The sequence below is a fragment of the Labrus mixtus genome, chromosome 14, assembly GCF_963584025.1.
Source record: "Labrus mixtus chromosome 14, fLabMix1.1, whole genome shotgun sequence".
Lineage (NCBI taxonomy): Eukaryota > Metazoa > Chordata > Actinopteri > Labriformes > Labridae > Labrus > Labrus mixtus.
Window position 1 is genome coordinate 29,141,637 of NC_083625.1, and position 19,193 is coordinate 29,160,829.

Genomic DNA, 19,193 nt, shown 5'->3' on the forward strand with positions numbered 1-19,193 from the left:
CTACATGTTGCCTGATATATTCACGATATAAACAAAAGAGCAGAGAAGAACATACTGGCAAAGAGAAAACACTATGAAGCAATTTCACTACAGGGACAGAGATGGCTAAGGTCGTGTGCATACAGTTTATGTTTGTGCGCTGTGTTCTCACATCAGCTCACGCTGACTTCACACAGAAAGGTGTGTGGGGACATGCCAGGTTAACAGTGTAATGTGTCACTGGAAACCCCTTGATCATGCTAACTGATATAAGACTGCATCACCCAGAGATGCCAATCCCTGGAGCTGGGCAAAAGAATACCAAAAATCATCATTCTGCGTCATCAGAGTATGCTTTGGTTAGAGGGGGTGAAATTAGGGGGGGGGACCCGATGAAGCTATAGACCTATTACAGATCAGTGGGTGGGAACTCACTCCCAGGATTGAAACTCAACGTCCGCCATCTTGCTTGGTAGCTATGCTAACAGGCTCTATGGAGAAAGTTGATAAGAACCTACAATGGCGGAAAGTATGTTTCAACTTCAATCTCATATGGATGAAGGGAATTTTGAAGGTCTTGTGCTCGAATCGGATGTTCGTGGGTATCTCTACGAGCCGCAATATAGCGACGAGACGGCTGCTGCGGTGAGGACGAGGAGCCGGGGCCGGCTTGAGCTGGGGCGGACTGGTAGTGTCGGTGCTCTCACTGTTTGTCTATGGACACAGACATAGAGTCTGTTTTCTGACAGGAATTTACAAGATACCAATTCCTTCTGGAAGAAATCTTGGAATCAGTTGAGGAAACGGTCTTATGTGTTGAAGTAAATGTCTGTAAATAGAGCACCCTAGCTTCAGTGGGAGTGGCCTGCAGTGCTGTGCATTCTGGGATTTGGTGTCTTTCATCCACATGAGCCAAAAAGACACTTTCTGCATTTTCTCGGCCAAGAAGGCACCAACTTCAAAATGTATTTCACATTTCTACTACATATATGACCCAATGTCAATACAGATTCATGTTTCAACGGGTGAAGTATCTTTTTAACCTCATGACGTTTTCCACGGGGTTAAAGGCTTTCTATGTGATTTTTCACACTTAAATATAATATAAATCAAGTATCTCCTCTGAAAATAACTCTGTGAGTCATGACTGTCTACAATGGGTGTAACACCCGAGTCCCACTGTCTGTGATGTTTTCAGAGTTTTCAGAGTCCTATCTTCACTTTGTTTACATCGCCCAGACGGCCGGCTGACTCCTCCCCTCGTGTATAAAAGTTGTTTAATTGAGGGACTAGAGAAAAGAAGAATAACATACTGTACTCACTGCTTAACTGTGTTTCTAGATCACGCTCATTTCAGGTAAATTTACATGCAGTGTGAAGATACGAGCATAATAAAGATTGCTAGCATTAGCATGCTAACACAACAATGCACTGCGAGTTGTTTTAGTTTCATAGTAGGGGCGCTGGTGGTAGTAATCGCATAGTAGGGGCGCTGGTGGCGCAGTGGTTAGTGTGCGCGCCCCATGTATGGAGGCTGTAGTCCTCCAAGCGGGCGACCTCTTTGAACCGTTACAACCCTCCTCCACAGATGATGTCGTCTTTACCATTCGGCCAGAGAATAAGCATCCTCTCTGAAGACTGAATGTGAACGTTGAAAGCAAGTCTGAATTCAGTGGAGGAGCAGTGCAGAGTGGGTGGAAAAAAGCTACTTAGCTTTGACTCCAATTTGAGGGAACAGTGAGAGGAGGGTAAAATTAATGACTGCAAAATGAAGTGAACACTTAACCAGGCCCTGATTCATCCTATTTCCTTAATTTTGGTTTCTTTTGGGAGAAGGAGGCTGGGTGGAGCGAATGTTTCTGAACTTTCTCAAAGTCACATTCAGGCTTGCTGTTCATGGCATCTCCATGGAAACACATTTTAAGTAATGTATTTTCACTGGTAAACACTAGGAGACCAGTGCAGTAAATAAGACACTGAAATCCAGCCCTCTATTAAGAATGCATGAAAAGGAAAACCAGAACATTTTATCACCAAAAAGCGACAGGGACTGTGCAACATCATTTTAACTTCTACTTTTGTGTTAGTCCACAATCATTAACTCAGCAAAATTATAAGCGTGAAGCATCAAGTTTAGCAAGAATTTGCATCTTAAGCAAATAATGAGGGCGCTATGTCAGAACCTGTTTATACCATGTTCCACTATAACTGTGAGGTGATGGTCCTCAGTCTTTGCCCACTTCCAGATCATTCAGAATAATAAAATGAATATTATGAAGCAATGTAAGAGAACAGAGAAGTATTTAATATTTTAGATATTTTATAAAACCAACAAGCTGGTAATGTTTATCCTACTTTACCATAATTAGATAAAACAACAGACAGAGTGAGAGACAGGACTGATGCAGGCTTATCTGCATGATAGTTTCTGTTGTTACTTTTGCCAGCCTGATATGTGATAGCAAATGTTATTGTAAATTGAACATATAGCTACCCCCTCTTGTGATAATTGAACCAAGATAAATGAACGCAGGGATGTACATACAACAATGATTATTTATAAGAGAGATTAAATATTAGATGAGATATCAAAAGCCTTCTGAAACAACTGAATTAGACAATAACATGATTTGATTTGATAAAAGGTAAAAAAGTATAAAAAGTCTGTAAAGAAATATAAAAACCCAGGGAGCATTTAGATATCTGATTGCTGAGGGGATGATGTTCCAACCCAATGAGATTTAGAAGTGGCAATGCATTATGGGAGAACAACCAGGCAGCGTGATCTCCACTCATGTAATGAAACTGCTTCATATTGTTTTTTGTTTGCCAGCATGTTCTTTTCCGTGTTGTTGTTGATATTGGGAATGTGTTGAACTACACATAGCATGATATAAAGGAGAAAATTGTCATCATAGCGTCAGACTCTGTTGCTTAGTCCACCACTTCTACGTTGTTCTGACGTCATGTCGTGTTGCCTCCTAAGACCCCCTCCCCCCCATCCGACAGGTACAGTTCCTGCTGTGATTTTAATGGCATCCTCCCTGAAATTTTCCAAAACTTTGCAGGAGTGTTTGTGTGAAAACAGCTAATGAATCAAAGCCCACAGCTTTGTGTTAATTCATGCCTGTACACTTTCCAACTCCATGTTAGGAGGCTGAAAACAGAAACATATGCGTGTGTGTCTGCGATTTTCTGAGGTCAGCCATGAGGCTGAGGAAGAGCTCAGCCAATTGCTGCAGGTCAGCTCAGTGTGTGGGTGTCTTTGACCTCACAACCGTGGGAGGAAAAACTCATCTGAGAGTGCCCAGGCAACACATCACTGTATGTATTAGAATTTCTTAACACGTACATTATACAGCTGAGTTGTACACAGCTATGTCTTTGCCACATAAATATTATTATTATTTTTACTTTCCTACACTGTTCACTCTGATTTCAGCACAGTGGAAATCACTCAGAGCTTGTAGAGAGCAAATACAAAAACAGTACACTGCAGATCTGTAAAACTCTAGGATGTTTGTCTCAGCAAAAACATGAGCAAGGCTTTCTTTCAGTGCCTCTGGAGAAAAGCTTCATTGGAGAGAGAAGGAGGAGAGAACTGGAAGGTAAAGCAGGTCTTCTGGCACCCCCTGCTGGAGCTTCTTATCCAGATACAATTATGTTCATCAATGAATATTCTCATCCACATAACACCTGAACCAAGTGAAAGCTGTCACTTCAGTGAATGATATCTTGTTGTGTGGGCTCAGCTGTAACCTTATCAGCATGTTACCTTTGTCTGCAGCAACACGTTTCCTCATCTGTTCCCCTTACTGCTGTGTTTGAAAACAACTGAAAGTATGACAAAGACTCAAAACTGGCAAAAAGACCGAACAGAGCAGTAGCCGCATTATCTGTCTTGATCAAGTGTTCATATTTACAGTTGAGATTAATGGATTCCAGAACCTTCTGCAGCAGCTGGACAGAAGATATGATGTGATCAGGAACATGATTCAAGCACAACTTGCATACCAGCCTTTCTATGCTTGCACCACTGGACGAGTAGGGGCATTGATGCATGCATGTGGTAACAATCCAGTAATTAACTGAGGCCTGGAAAACAAACCTTCAGGGATCTGTCCTGACCCTGAAACATGTCCTTACAAAAGAATGTTACAAACTCAATCCCCAAATACAGATTTGGCTAAAATGATCATTAACATTATTCAACCCATTCTTTTCTATGGAATTGAAGTGTGCCGCCCTGTAACAAATAACTGGCAGACATCTTGGGACACAACCCCAATCAAGAAATGTCATCTGCTGTTCTGTGAGAAACTACCAAACCTGGCATGCAGAGCAGAGCTGGGGGAATTCCCTCTCTCTCTCTCCACATGATCAAAAGAGCGATCAGATTCCAGGTTCACTTAGTGAAAGCTGATCCAGAATCATACAATCAAATGGCCTTTGTGAGCAGCAGTCTCTGCCTAGAGACTGATCCTAATATCAAAGAAAGCTAATCAACTAAAAAAAAAGAGCTCCATCTCAACAAAACACGAATTAAAACTATTAAAAAGGAAGACAATCAAGATACGGCAAAATCAAATCAAATCCGTCGCTAAATCTGAATGTTATTGTTTACTGAAAATAGAGTACTTATTAGCTAAATACTAACAATGGACAGACTCAGCAACATAAATTAGAAACTGAAACAAAAATTGGAATCCTAGGGAAGAAAAAAAATGTTTATTTTGTTAATATGTAACTGTAATTAATTGTATTATATTTAATGTATCGTTGCATACTTCTATGTGTGTTATTTGTATTTATTAAAAAATAAATATATTAAGATATAACATAACTGTTGAATGTTTTATATGTTATATTATTGTTAACTGTTTTGATCATTTTGCTTTGGTAATAACAGAATAACTCAGCAGCTTCAACTAAATCATTTTCTTTTGTTTACTTGTTCAAAAGCTTTAGACTACAGCTAAGACGTTTAAACAGCTGTTTGGAAAATGTCAAAAGAATGGAAGAATATAGTTTTATTTTTAATATCTTCATTTTTTTATGAATACAAACTGTGAAATAATTGTAATTGAGTTCATTTCATCTGATAGTGTGATGAGTCTAGGTGCTAGAAGGCTCTTCTACTAGTCTTGAAACGTTAATTATATTAAAACCAAAATGTAAACATCTATAGCAATATTGAAAAAACAATACGTTCTTAACTTAAATGAATTAATTACATATATTGTATTTATCTTTCATACTTCCATAAACTACTGTGTGTGCAGGTTCGGCAAAATCATATAAAACATATACCATATGTCATAAATCTGTTGTCTTACTTTAAAGAGTATGTATTTGTGTATACATTGGCAAACATAGTTTTTTTTCTTTTACTGCTCTGTACAAATTCAAATGTATCTAACAAAATGACTAATGTAAAAAGGGTAGGTGTAATAAGTCTACTAGTGGTAGAACTGAAATCAGTGGTCTCAACTTTTTGAAGGTCTCGTCTCGGAATCGAAAGCATTTAAACACAGTCTTGTCTCGGTCTCGGACCGGCAGTGTCCAGATTTTAAGACAAGTCAAGACCAACACTGAAAGGCTATTTCTCCACGTCATTAATTTGATCTGCAGGTTAATTTGCATAATTCTTTGATCAATTCGCTATCAATTATAAGGAATTCATGGTTATAGCCATAGACTGCACATCCTTGGGGTGGCAGTAGCTCAGTCTGTAGGGACTTGGGTTGGGAACCAAAGGGTCGCCAGGTTCAAGTCCCTGTGCGGACCAAATATGGAAGTTGGTCTGGTAGCTGGAGAGGTGCCAGATCACTTCCTGAGCACTGCCGAGGTGCCCTTGAGCAAGGCACCTAACCCCCTTCCCACCACCAGCTCAGGAGCGCCCGCTGTGGGCCACTCCGTCACTCTGACATCTCTCCATTAGTGCATGTCCATAGGATCCTGTTTGTGCATGTGTGTATATTTCAGCCTATGTGTGTGTTGCATGACTTACAGAGTGTAAAAACTGAAATTTCCCTTTGCGGGGATCAATAAAAGTAAATCTTATCTATCTTAATCTTAATCTTTAAACTAGAGTTCCACAAGAAGAAATATATTGGTGTATTGGCATAATGTACTCCTGTCATACCAGCTAATTGTCATGGGAAAAGTGATCTGGAGAAAAGAGTGGAAACCCTGATATATGAGGTTTCAGAGAAATAAATAAATTTGAACGATAGGACTTCAGTTGAAGTTCAGAATTTCAAGTGTCTCCATTGTGAGCATTTCTAATGGACTGTCTTCCAAGTGTACAAACAAAGCTTACAACCACTTACAACAAAAATCTGTTTTTTCACCGTCTCCCTCACTCACATTCAGCTCACACACAGCAGGTCGAGTAAACACTGAACAGCCACTGGTTATCACTTATACAAACAGACAGACATGATGTTTAGAACATGTGAAAAGTGAGACAGGTGGTATCATGCTTGATTCATTACATATTTCTGTCCACAAGGTGGCAGCAGTCTCATACTCTATTATGACTCTTGATAGGTAAATGAGGTAAAAAGCTTCATGCAGGGCCACATGGGGGATAGTTTCTGATAAATAGAAATGAAAAGCTCAGTTTTCAAAGAATGCTGTGGAGCACATTAGTGATGTTGTTGGGTCTTACTGACAGAGTGAGGGAACAACAGTAAGCTATTTAAATGTGCCCTGATCTTAACAACTACTTCAACAGATGATCTATCTGATCTAAGCTCTAAAGAAGTCCTTTAATCCATTAAGTACACATGAAAGCCTTAAAACGCACCCAGTGACACTCATAACCTTTGACACCATTCAAAGCAGTCAGAATCAAACACACGTCAATATTTCAGCCATATTCCAGTGATTTATCTATCAGAGGCAGTGACTTCACCTCATTAGTGTCTAACTTTATGAAAAGCAGTTTGTTAGGAGTACTGGTTTAGGAAAAATGGTAGAAAGGCAGTACAAAAACATGAATAAAATATTAAATTATTAATAAAGGAACTGGCAAAGCAAAGATCGAAGGACAAACCAATTGTTTTTCACTTTCACTATAATAAAAAGGAACCTTGCTCTTGTTCTCGTGCATTTTCATAAATAATTCTGCATTAATATCTTGTTGTACCATTTAGCTCTATGACCCTAATCCTACATACAGGGGTAACACAGACAATAGTCGATGGGCTGCCAGAGTACATTTACAGCTGCCCAAGTATATTTCATCAGCGTTTTTTCTTCTTTATTTATTCATTTATTTTATTAATTTCACTCACTGGAATAAGAATTCAAGGCATATGAAGAAACATGTCTCCAAATGTCTTATTGAAAAGACCACACCCCAGAAGTAGAGAAGATATAAAAGGAAATACAAACCACTAAAACTAACTACATATCAGACATCACATGTGTGCAGGAATTAGTGTAAACAAGAAAATGTTTTTTAAATAGAAACAAACCAGAAATGTTAACAAACAATAAATGAAAATTTATTATAGACATGATTAATGTTCCAATTTATTGTTTACATCGCCCAGACGGCCGGCTGACTCCTCCCCTCGTGTATAAAAGTTGTTTAATTGAGGGACTAGAGAAAAGAAGAAGAACATACTGTACTCACTGCTTAACTGTGTTTCTAGATCACGCTCATTTCAGGTAAATTTACATGCAGTGTGAAGATACGAGCAGAATAAAGAGCGCTAGCATTAGCATGCTAACACAACAATGCAGCGCGAGTTGTTTTGGTTTCATGCTGGTGCTCAAGGGCGACATCTACTGGATCAAAAAATCAAATATTCTTCCTTTAAATTAACATATTCATGACATGACTCCCAGATACTTCTTTGAGAATTGATGAAGGAATGTTTTATACAACAGAAGATGAAGATTTTTAACATGTATGGTTAAAAAAATTATGAAACTTTAAAGTATTTCTCAAACTGCCAGGTAAATGTGAGTTTTCACATACAACATGTACAGACTCAAAAATAGTCAACAACTGCAGTTTGAGAAACAGGGATGCACGTTGTGCCTCAGATTTAGAAAAAGAAGCTAATCTAAATCTGTAGTATTTTATGGAGAAAAGTTCAAAATGTATCTGGAATTGCTAAATGGACATGAGCTTGTAATTAACCATTCACACCAGATTCACACATTGAAGGCAGAGGCTGCTATGTGAAGTGTCTTTCAGTTTAACTAGTCCTATTTGTACATATTCACACACCCCGATGCGTGCCTTCATTTTAATATTTTTCGGCAGCTGCTTGCTGTCAATATTATCCTACTCAAAGTATAGGATGATCAATGCAATAGGAATCATCAATAAGCCTCCACACACATGCATCACCTGATGTGAGAGGGAACAATCGGTAGAAACATTTCAAAATATGGGTCATGTTATTTAAGCGTCTCTAAAATACTGCTGATGAATACTGCCAAAAGAGCAGAGACACACAAACAACTATCAACAGAATGAGGCGGGCGGGATAATCAGCTGTGTGTAATGAGAGGTGCAGCTGTTTGTGAGTGATGTTTAGAAGAGAATGGTTAGGTAAGAAACATGAGCGGATTCAGGAGTTTGGTATACAAACTAAAATAAGTTTATGAGTTTGAGAAGTAATCGTATTTAATAATCTTGATATCACTCAAAATAATCATGATGTTTTGGACCATAACCGAGCAGCTCTAATAGAAATGCACCACGTAACAGTGCGCCTACCTAACTCCATTTTTGGCCCAAGTGTTAGCCCCAGGTGAAAGACAGGGCCATGACACCTGGTGTGAGGGCAGCTTTAACAGACTTATTTTACTAAACAAAGTCGTTTCAATACATCGGAAATGTAATGGATCAATCCAGTGCCACTCGCCAACACAAACTTCCTTTATCGTCAACCCATAACTGAGGAGTGAGGTGAAGTCCCACTGGTAATATAAGTCTGTCTGCAAAGAATTAATTAACATTTAGAGTCAATTAGAGAAAGAGAAGCCTCCCAGGAAAGAATGTCCCTCCAGGACTGACTAGCCTATGTTCAACAGCTAAAGCTGGAGCTCAATAAAACCTGCTGTGGTCCACATTCACACGCAATATTTCAGAAACCCTTTGATTCCAAATAAGTTCTCTTCTGATCCAGGTGACAGACTGTATAAAGAATGGACAGCAGAACACTTCGCCTCAAGTGAAGCCAAAAGATTTAGCGGGCCCCCTGCTGGCTAAATTCTACATCGCAATATTGTTACATTATCTATAAAAGTAAGGTCCTGCACCGGGTTGCACCAGCTATGCACGAGTTCAACCGTAGCCTAGTTAAAACATGAATTCTAACAGGAGAGAGTTTAGCACTACAAACTATTTAAGTATTGTACCAGCTAGTTATTAACTAGAGCTAGTTAATAACTAGAGCTAGTTAATAACTTAAATCTTAGGAGGTGTAAAGAACTCCATATGAAACGTTTGTCATGGTGCCTCGTTCTGAATGGTAGGATAATGGTAGGAGGGTTGAGGAGGAGCAGAGGGTTTTACTGATGCCAGCAGTGAATTCTCAGACATAGATTCAATCCCTCAGAAATGTAAAGTATGATGACTTTGTTTGGACTCCTCTATTCATTTTCCACAAGCAGAGATAACCCGTATAATAACAGAGTACTGTTAAATTCACTAATGTTGTAGATCACATTTTTACCACTTGATGACCCCATAGTAATTTTTCACTCACTAAAGATTACAGGTGAAGGCTTTAGTTACCACCCAAGCATTTTTCCTTAACATATGTTACATACATTTTCGTTGCTGTTTCAATCTCCCTCCGTACAGTGTGTGCACATGAGAACAATAACTAATCAGACCACTTTTTGTACAATGCTGTAACAATATTAATTTCTGCTGTTAAAAATGACTTTTTTGAATGTGGTATGTGACTTCCAGGACACTTGAAGCCAGACTCAAGCGGACCCTCGACAAACTGCACAATTTTGCATTTCCGCATTAATTTGGGCAGAACTTAAAAAAAAGTGAGATGAACAAGTTTATGTAAAAAATTCCCAAGTTAAAGTCCTGCTTATCCTGTTAGGGTTCCAATTAGGACAACCCCACGATACGGTACATATCACGATACAGAGGTCACGATATGATACATATCACGATACAGAGGTCACGATACGATGCATATCACGATACAGAGGTCACGATACAGATGTCACGATACGATGCATATCACGATACAGAGGTCACGATACAGAGGTCACGATACGATGCATATCATGATACAGAGGTCACGATACAGAGGTCACGATACGATGCATATCACGATACAGAGGTCACGATACAGAGGTCACGATACGATGCATATCGTGATATTGATTTTGGATAATGAACATGTCCTACACTGAATTCACAACAGCTGTTCTTTATTGTTGAGAATAACAGCAAAGGCATATTATGGGATCCTACAACTTCAAACACTTCAATTTGTGTCCTCAGAGATCATAGAAATACATTAAAATATTTGAATCCCAGAGCTATGGTTATGGTGTTATTGTGAACTGACACTGACAAACTGACAGCTTTTCAGCCGTATTGATTCTGTAACATCTGCATCCATACATGTGTTTGCAAGGAGCACAGGATGATATATTGCCATATCGATTTCTTGAGCACAGCCCTAGTGCCAATTGCACAATAACAAGCTGCTAACTATATATTATCACTTACAAAAACTCAAGTCCCAACCTGGAACCCTTCCATAGGTAATGCAGTTCTATGAGCAGGATGCTATCATCAGCATATTGACACATACTCAAGGTGAAGGTGCTATCATGCTGATGTTGAGCAGGTATTATGTTTACTGCTTTTAGCTTCAAATTTTGATGAATTTGACATTCAAGTGCAGGTGAGGATGATGGGAATGGCATTAGTTTTGTGGGATATGATCACAAACAAATTTATTGGACAAGTTAATATCCAGAACCAGTATTTGATAGTGGGGTTGGATGGAAAGTAAGAGTACAAGGCACTCACTCGCACTGTGTTAAGCCCGCTGTGATGAGTTCTAATCTGGTTATGAAACAAACTGACATTAATACTGATGCTTCTTTATGACCTACAAAAGTGAATGAGACCGTAACAAAGAAGATAGGCAGCCAAAACGGACACAAATCCTCAGTTCCCAACAGAATCTTTAAGTCTAGGATGTTTATCATACTGAAACTGAACGAATGCAAATGTTTTAAATTGATATGCATTGGTTGCATTTCAGAGAAAACAATCACATTTTCAGGACTGAGTAGTAAAAATGTGTGGAAAGAAAGATGACAGGATGTTGTGTTCAGCTCTGGCAGGAAGAGTTATTTCCCTGTGAGTCAGAGCATGTATGGACCGCGCTGGACTCACATCATTAAGTCCTTCAACTGTGCAGATGTGTGACAGAGCAGTAGTGGGGATGATGAAGGGGTTAATCCACACACGGATCCACTCTGCATTGATGGGGTTTAACTGGGACGCCCACGCCCCTGACCAGATTAGACAGCACCTAATGCTTTGTAGGATGATTACATCTATTTCAGGAGGCATTTATTCCTTTGCAGAGATGTTACCGTGTTTGATTGCAATCCATAGAGCGATTGTTTCTCACCATTACCAGAGAAACAGTTTTATATTGATAAATAAGTTAAAACTACTCTGCATGGACACTTACAAAGTCTAGTAATGATTAATAAACAAAGATCAAGAAGCAAAAAAAAAGGTTTCCAGTGATGGAAAACAAATTCAAACATTCAGCCAACATGTGTCAACGATGTACTCTATCACCATAACTGTCTTTATTCAGATTAGAGCAAAGTGTCTGTGATGAACTCAGACATGAGTTAACCCAACATCTCACACTATGATGATGTATTATTCAACAATAAGCTAAATTTCTCCTTCTTTTTTTTTCCAGTTTTATGAGTCAAGACCTGTGCGTGTTCCTGGAAACATCTGTTGCAGGATATTATGTAAGCATAAAAATGTGGAGGAAGATTATAAATTTGCAATCCACACATTTCATGAAATAGAAATCTCAATTTGGATTTCTAAATGCTAAATGCTTTCTTTTGTTTTTTGTTGTTGTTGAGTCTTATAATATAGTTCGGAGTAACAAGTTGGTACTTGCTTTTCCTGCACATTTTAGAAGCACTATCAAATCAATATATGTGCATTAGTAGGATATCTGTCTATGTATCAACCCCGCCCCTCAGTGTGTGTGTGTGTGTGTGGTTAAGAAAGAGTATGGCAATATATTTTTGTCTCGTTGATTATAATTGCCTCTTATTTGTGTTGATTTTCAATGATATTGCAAAGTATGGTAACATCACCATCATTTGAAATCAAAATGTGTCTGAGTCTTTATGTACAGGTTCATTAGTATACTGCTAGTAACAGGACAGTTATGCTCTAATCAAACTCCAGTTATGCTCCAGTGTAACTCCTTGTGGCCAAAGCAGCCCAGCAGAGAACAAAGAGACTTCCTCAGTGAAACGGTGACAGAGTCTGCAGAAGGGCTGCAGGCAGACTGCTGTCTGACTGTATCTGTCTCTCTCCTGCCAAGTATCTCAGCAGCTACTTCAGGCCCAGCTGCAATATTTGCTGCAGTGTGTCAGTCCTCACAAAGCAGTTTAGGCTTAGTCAGTCTCCAGGTCATCTAACTACAAAAGGAAGGCATTTCTCATAGTCTTTAATAATATTTTCTCAAAAACGGTTAATTTGAGTGCTGAGGACTTGAGGGGAAAAAGTTTTGACTCTGAAGTGCTTTGGATGAGAAATGTTGAGAAATGTGTAAAACAAATCATTTTAAAAAACTGCATATCTTGACTTTTCAGTGGTACAAATACTGGTGAACTGTATTTATTTTACTGTAACAGAACTTGTCAGATGTAGTCTTTTTTTTTACATGATTGATTTCACCCTTGGGCAGGTATTCCTGACACCCTTAGGGAGTAAAGAGTCTAACGTGAAGTCAAGTGTATGAGTGGTCAAAATGAATGCTGCACTTCTACCCACGTTTTCTTCAATACCCAAACAGTTTCTGCTTGTTCAGACCTTCTGACCAAAGTCAGCAAAGGCCCGATAATCAGATGATTCCAAAGATTATCGTGCCAGATGTTCCTGTGGTGTGAGGTGTGTTAAGAGGGATTTTACTCTCCTCGACCTGATTGGAGGAGGGGGTTGTCCCGATTTGAAATCATTCGATATTTACGATCAGAAATCTTGTTGTGCGGGGAAAACACCGAGGACAACCGAGCATAGACTCTGTGCATTGTCACACAGGTGGAACAATAGCCAATCAGGAAGCAAGATGACAAGATGAAGCAGAAGAACAATAAACATAACCATGGCGACGACGGCAAACATGAAGCATAAAGTTGGGTGGACGTCAGAAATGGACAACAAACTTTGTAGAAACAACACAAGTGTTTATCCATGTCTCGTTGGACTGAAATTGCTCCGGCAATGGATGTACCAGGTAGCTAACAGCTAGCTACATTTAGCTTTACCATCAAGTTTGTTTACACTTAAGTGTCTTGTTTGACGGCGTGAGATGACATGTTTTGAGAGATTGTGGTTGTTGGTGAATGAATGTGTTAGTGTGTGTTTTGCTGAGGTGGTCATATTGTTGCACACCTCACACTATATGAATAAAACTGTTCAATCTCTCATAATTTGTTGTCATGTGTGGTCTCTCTCATCTTTTAGTGTGTGCCCAGCTTAAGATAATGTTCTACTGCTTAAGACCTCTATTATGTTGGATTCAACAAACTGCCAATCTTACAGAAGATTAAGTTCTATATTAATACAGGTGTCCAGCTCTTCATTTAAATCTTCTGTCATTGAAACAGTCTTTCACATGGTATTATTTACCACCAACAGAGATGACACTCTTGAATGTTTTCTACAAATTGCATAAAAATAAATGTTTCACAGATTTATATCTGTTTCCTTCCATTTCTAAGGATCCATCTTTCCTCTGTCTGTCCTGTTAAACATTCTTCTTTAGCAAAAAGAAAAAGAAAAGGAAAGGAATCTTTCTTGGAAGCAGCTGCACTAATATGGATCTATAGCTAGTGATGTAAATATATGATTTTTCCACTGATACCAGGTCCAACATACCTTAAGGCACACGATAATGGAATCCATCTCTGTGGCCCTATGGTTGGGTCTGGTTAAGGAAATGACATTTCTGAAGCCTCACAGTGGAAGGTGGTCAGAGGCTCAGAGTGGTGTGCAGATCATAAAGTCTACCACAGTGCCTGTACAGATAGACCACTGTCTGCACGTGCACTCTAAAACAAGGCCTATCATATAACACATTATGGATGAGGAAACTGAATGGGCTTTGTGATTTGAGCAGCATTAATGATGAGTGTTTTAACATGTTGGGTATTTTTGTGATAAAGCCATGACTGCTTACACAGGTAGAGAAACCCTTTCAAAGACTTCTTCATTTCTGACTTTATCTACTGGAACTTTTTACACCTTTTAGTTATTTCAACACCAAAATATGAGTGTTTAATACCAGTTTAATTCCCCTTTCCACACATCCAGCACTCATTTAAGTGCAACATAGGGCCAGCCAGCAATATAAACTTCACAGAATGCACTCCAAACACTTACCAAGAAGAGCTTCAAACAGGTTGCTTTTAAAAATCCCCATCACTCTCTGAATGGCAGTTTTGAGCTGCTGCTCCTCCGGCTTCCTCAGTTTAGTACAGTACTCCTCCAGAAGCCCGAGGGCTCGAGTTGTGTCTGTAGAGGAGGGGGGCAGATAAGACAGCCTTTAGTCTTTACTTGGTTTGTTGTTTCCTTCCATAAATATGTGTCATAAATCAGTTTTACAATATTTTGTATGATAATTGTATACATTGGTAATATTTGACTGCAGAAAGTACATGAGCACTGGAACTATAAATATAAGTTGGTAAATATAGAGATGAGTTTGGAGAGGTTTACGTGGGTTTACCTTCATATACAGCTGTACACATACCAAGCTGCAAAGCCAAAAGCTTCTGCAGACAGTTTACAGGACACAATAAATGTCCAAACACATGTGGACAACCACATCATTACAAACATATGGGATAGCTGAACATGTCATTTCAAAACGCTTCAAAAACTGCCTCGGCATCCCCGTTTCTTCCTGACTGAAGCAGGAAGAACAATAAACATATGTTTGCTTCCACAAAGTCTTTAGAGCCCTGGATTGGTCTAACACAGCATGTTGGGTTATAAGGACTAGTTTTCAATCAGTGATCATGTTCATCACCAAGGTGTTAGAAGGAGTCAAGGTCAAGGCTCTGTGCAGGCCGAGTTAAGTGGTGTTACATAAAACAGGAGAGACAAACAAAATCTCCTGTTGACAGTTAAAAGTACTCTCAGAGCTTTGCTGACCTTTAGTGCAGTCCATGTAAGTTCTGATGGAAACCACAGCTGGACACCAAGCTTAAATCTACAGCAGGTGTTATTATGTCTTTAACATGTTGTTTAACATGACTGAGTTTCATCATTGCATGTCACCTACAATATTACATTGAAGTTATGTCTGATCAGTCAGTGAGCGTCCTGCTTTCTATTTGTTTGTTTTTTTAAGAATCAGGTCTGACAAAAACAACCCATCAGGGTTAGCATCTTCTGGCTATCACGTAGCTGTTTTCATTGGAATGACTGTTCATGTTGCTTACTGCCACTAGTATTACCACACATGCTCCCAAATGTGATGTTGGTGAAGTGACAGATTGCTGAAGAGAAAATGAACATTTGTTATAACACATTGACAAACACTTGATATCTCTGGCACTTTTACTCACCTTTTTTTCTGATAGGCATGGTTGACTTTTAGTAAACTTCACCCTCGCTAAGCCTTCCAGTTCAGTCTCCAGTGCATCTTCAATTAACTTCTTTCTTGATAGAATGGAATTGGTTTGGGTAAACTCAGCTGTTCTTAAACCAGAGTCTTTCAACGTGGAGTCCAAGGGCCACCAGGGGGCACCTGAGGGTGCATCCAGGAGGTCTACAGTCATCAAAATGAATGGAAGTTGATCACTGATGTCTCTGTGCCAGGTAAGTGAAGCACCAACATGTATCTGCAATAACTACAGATAAGGGCCACCCACCAAAACAGTGCAATATCAACTTTTATCAATATGTAGAGTATGTTATGGGCCCGTAAACAGAGAACGTTTGAGAAAAACAGATTTTAACACATTCTGCTCCATCGCTTGTGTTAAAATCCTCTTTTGAAAAACCTCCTTCAGCTGAGGAATCAGCACCCCAGTGGTTTGTGGTCATGACTGACTCAATGATGATCCCAACAGCCTCTACCGGGAAGACAGGTCACACTAGGCCCACTGGTCGTGAGACAGATGGGTGGACACCACAGTTTGAGGAAGACTGTAGAGAAGTTTTTGAGTATTCCGTGATTAGGAGAAGCTGTCAGGTAAAAGGACAGGCTGTAGTTATTACTCTCTGTTGAGTCCAATGTAACACACATCCCGTCTGGAGTGACTGTGCAGGGTCGAGCCTCTGACCATAAAGCTGGTCCACATCATGAGTCCTGTTTGTCCATTCACGAAGCTTCTCTGACCTGCCTTCAAGTCAACGCGCGGGGTAAAGGTTCACCACACATTAATGTTAGCCTAAGTTTTAAAATGAATGTCTGCTGTCCACGCGTTTCCTCCTGTCAGTAAACAAGAAACAGCCCCTTCGGAGTTTCATTCTGGAGGTTCTGACTTATGGGGGGACGTGTGTGTACTCCCCAAGAAGCGGGTAACGACAATTCAAGACATTAATAAAAATCATTTTACGCTGCCTGTTAACGTTGACACAGCGGGTAAATGTAGAAATGCATGTTGATCGTAAGTAAGCTAGCATTCATGAAAAATCACAAACCAACAGCGGTGCCAGATGAAGTGATGCTCTCCCGGTGCGAACCCTGGCTGTAGGAAAATGCCTGCCTGCCAAATGTGGGAGAAAACGCATGGCTCTTATATGACTTCATGTATTTTCATATTCCGTCTCTGAATTCTCCGAAAAATTCCTCTGATAAAAAAACAGCACTGTCCTCGAGCTGCCACATCTCTTTATAATTAATTTATTATTTAGCCAGCTACTGTACAGTAGCATTAGCCATATGAATTGACAGCATTACCAACAGTTTTATTGCCATGGAACAAGCTGGACGCAGAGAGAAAATTATGTTCCCGTTACAGCTTTCAAAATAAAAGCCTCATATCGATACATTTGTTTTGTATTTTTTTTAAACAGCCCCAGTAAAGAGGTCGCCTGTAAATTAATTTGTATGATTATTGTCTTCGTTTTTTTTAAGTGGAGTTGAATTAATAAAGTCTCTAGCCAATGAAATTCAACATGATTAATTTACCCCCACAGGCCACTAGATTAACAGTGCTGCTTTTAGAAATTATACGAATAAACTTTTATTTAAATCTATTTGTCATTATCAATCTTAAATTGATATTAAATATTTTTATTCTATTCTATTCTATTCTATTATCTAAATACCAAGAAGAGCCTTAAAATAATTGAAGTTATAAAGTCAGTACTTTTATTTTGAAGTTGGACTTGTCGGACTTCTGGTTAGATTCTGTTATGCTTGATGCACCTGTTTGACTTACCTTAGCAACGCAGAGGCTGGTCGTTAGTTGCTGGCTCCCGTCTGGATTGACAGGACGTAAAGACCAATGTAAAAGTGGGATTTCTTGTCGCATCAGGGCGGATGAACCAATGAGAAAGCTCAAGACCTGAGCGAAGGTGAGAGGTGAAATGTCGCTACATTCAATGTAGGCCTACTCCAGAAATATGATCTCTATAGAAATAGTTATACAAGAATTAAAATATATATGCTATATGCTAGGCTATAAATAAAAATAATAATAATTGTCTATGTTTTTGAGAAGTGACTGTTAAAGAAGTGGCATCATGATTCTTCAACTTTTGTGTGTTTTTGTGTGCATGTGTTATTTTGTCAGCACATTGTTTACAGTATTTAAACTATGCTGGTCTCTCAAATGTTCCCATGGCATGAATTTTGTCTGAATAAAGGAACCCCTGCTCTGTGGCTCTTCATTGGGTTGCTCTAAAATACTTTTTTGGTTTATGGATGCTTAAGAATGTAAAGACCCTTGAGCAATCTTTGTTGTTGTTGTTGTTGTTTGTATCTTTGGTTGTATCAATAAAATTAAGTGTCTTTACTTGACTTGATGATGCATGATGGTCTGAAAATAGTCCTCCCAAGACTTTTTGTCATTTGTGGCCAAACAGCAGACTCTGCTGGTCAGTTAAGAAAACATCATATCTTATATCAGTGCTGCTGAGAGGCCTTTAGCATAGAAAGAATATAACAGTCCCTAAATGAACCAAATAAATATATAAATGAAAATGATTGTTGTATTTTAAAATCATTACTACAATTTTTTTTTTAAAGCTGTACAAGCCCTGGATTTTGCATAAATTGTATTGAGTTACTGTTTGTCCAGATGCAAGTTCGCACTGATCAGAAGAAAAAACATATTTATGCTATAATTACCAATAAAAATTAAATTAGCGTTTTTTCACACAATAAGAATTTCAGTTTAGAAATAATTTTTAAAGGACTTTACTTTTAGCAGGCCTTTGTAGTCTTTCAATCACTCAAACTCCTAAAACTTCATGTCACATTCCTCCTCTCACAAACATATTGATGCACTGATGGCAAAGTCGGCTTTAAAACACACCATGTCCATAGTACTTATTAAAACATATCAGTTTCTTGTTCTGGTATAAATAAAGTCTTACAAAAATTACATTATCCTCTTGAAACAAGAACCCTGAAGAGAATTTGTCAGTGACTAAATGCCCTTGTGAGGAGTTTTTATATAATTCAAGTTATAAAACAGACAGAAATGAATACTGATGTCCCTTTATGACCAACACAAGCATGAAAGACCATCAGCAACATTTATTATTTCTGTATTGTTGCTCTAAATGCTTAGAATTACTGATGGGATCAGTGTTTTTTTATTATAAAATACAGCATCAATAACAAGGTTTTAGAGAATAGTCACACTGGCCCTGCAGACAGGAAATTTACAATTCATTAAGCAAAAGCAACATATATCTTAGAGTAAGTACAATGCAAGGAAGAATTTAGAGAGGAGGGAACAACATC

General features: G+C 38.8%; 1 protein-coding gene across 1 annotated transcript in view; it reads right to left on the bottom strand.

The window, feature by feature from the left end:
- The window catches only part of LOC132988588 (disks large 1 tumor suppressor protein-like), a 30,369-nt gene extending 13,218 nt beyond the window's left edge, over positions 1-17,151 (bottom strand). Inside the window, exons 1-2 of the mRNA XM_061056080.1 lie at positions 15,838-17,151; positions 14,648-14,779 (exon numbers count right to left, since the gene is read on the bottom strand). Of these exons, the coding sequence (XP_060912063.1) occupies positions 14,648-14,779; positions 15,838-15,856 (151 nt within the window). The 5' untranslated portion in view covers positions 15,857-17,151. The remainder of the gene's footprint in view (positions 1-14,647; positions 14,780-15,837) is intronic.
- Positions 17,152-19,193: the final 2,042 nt, after the last annotated feature.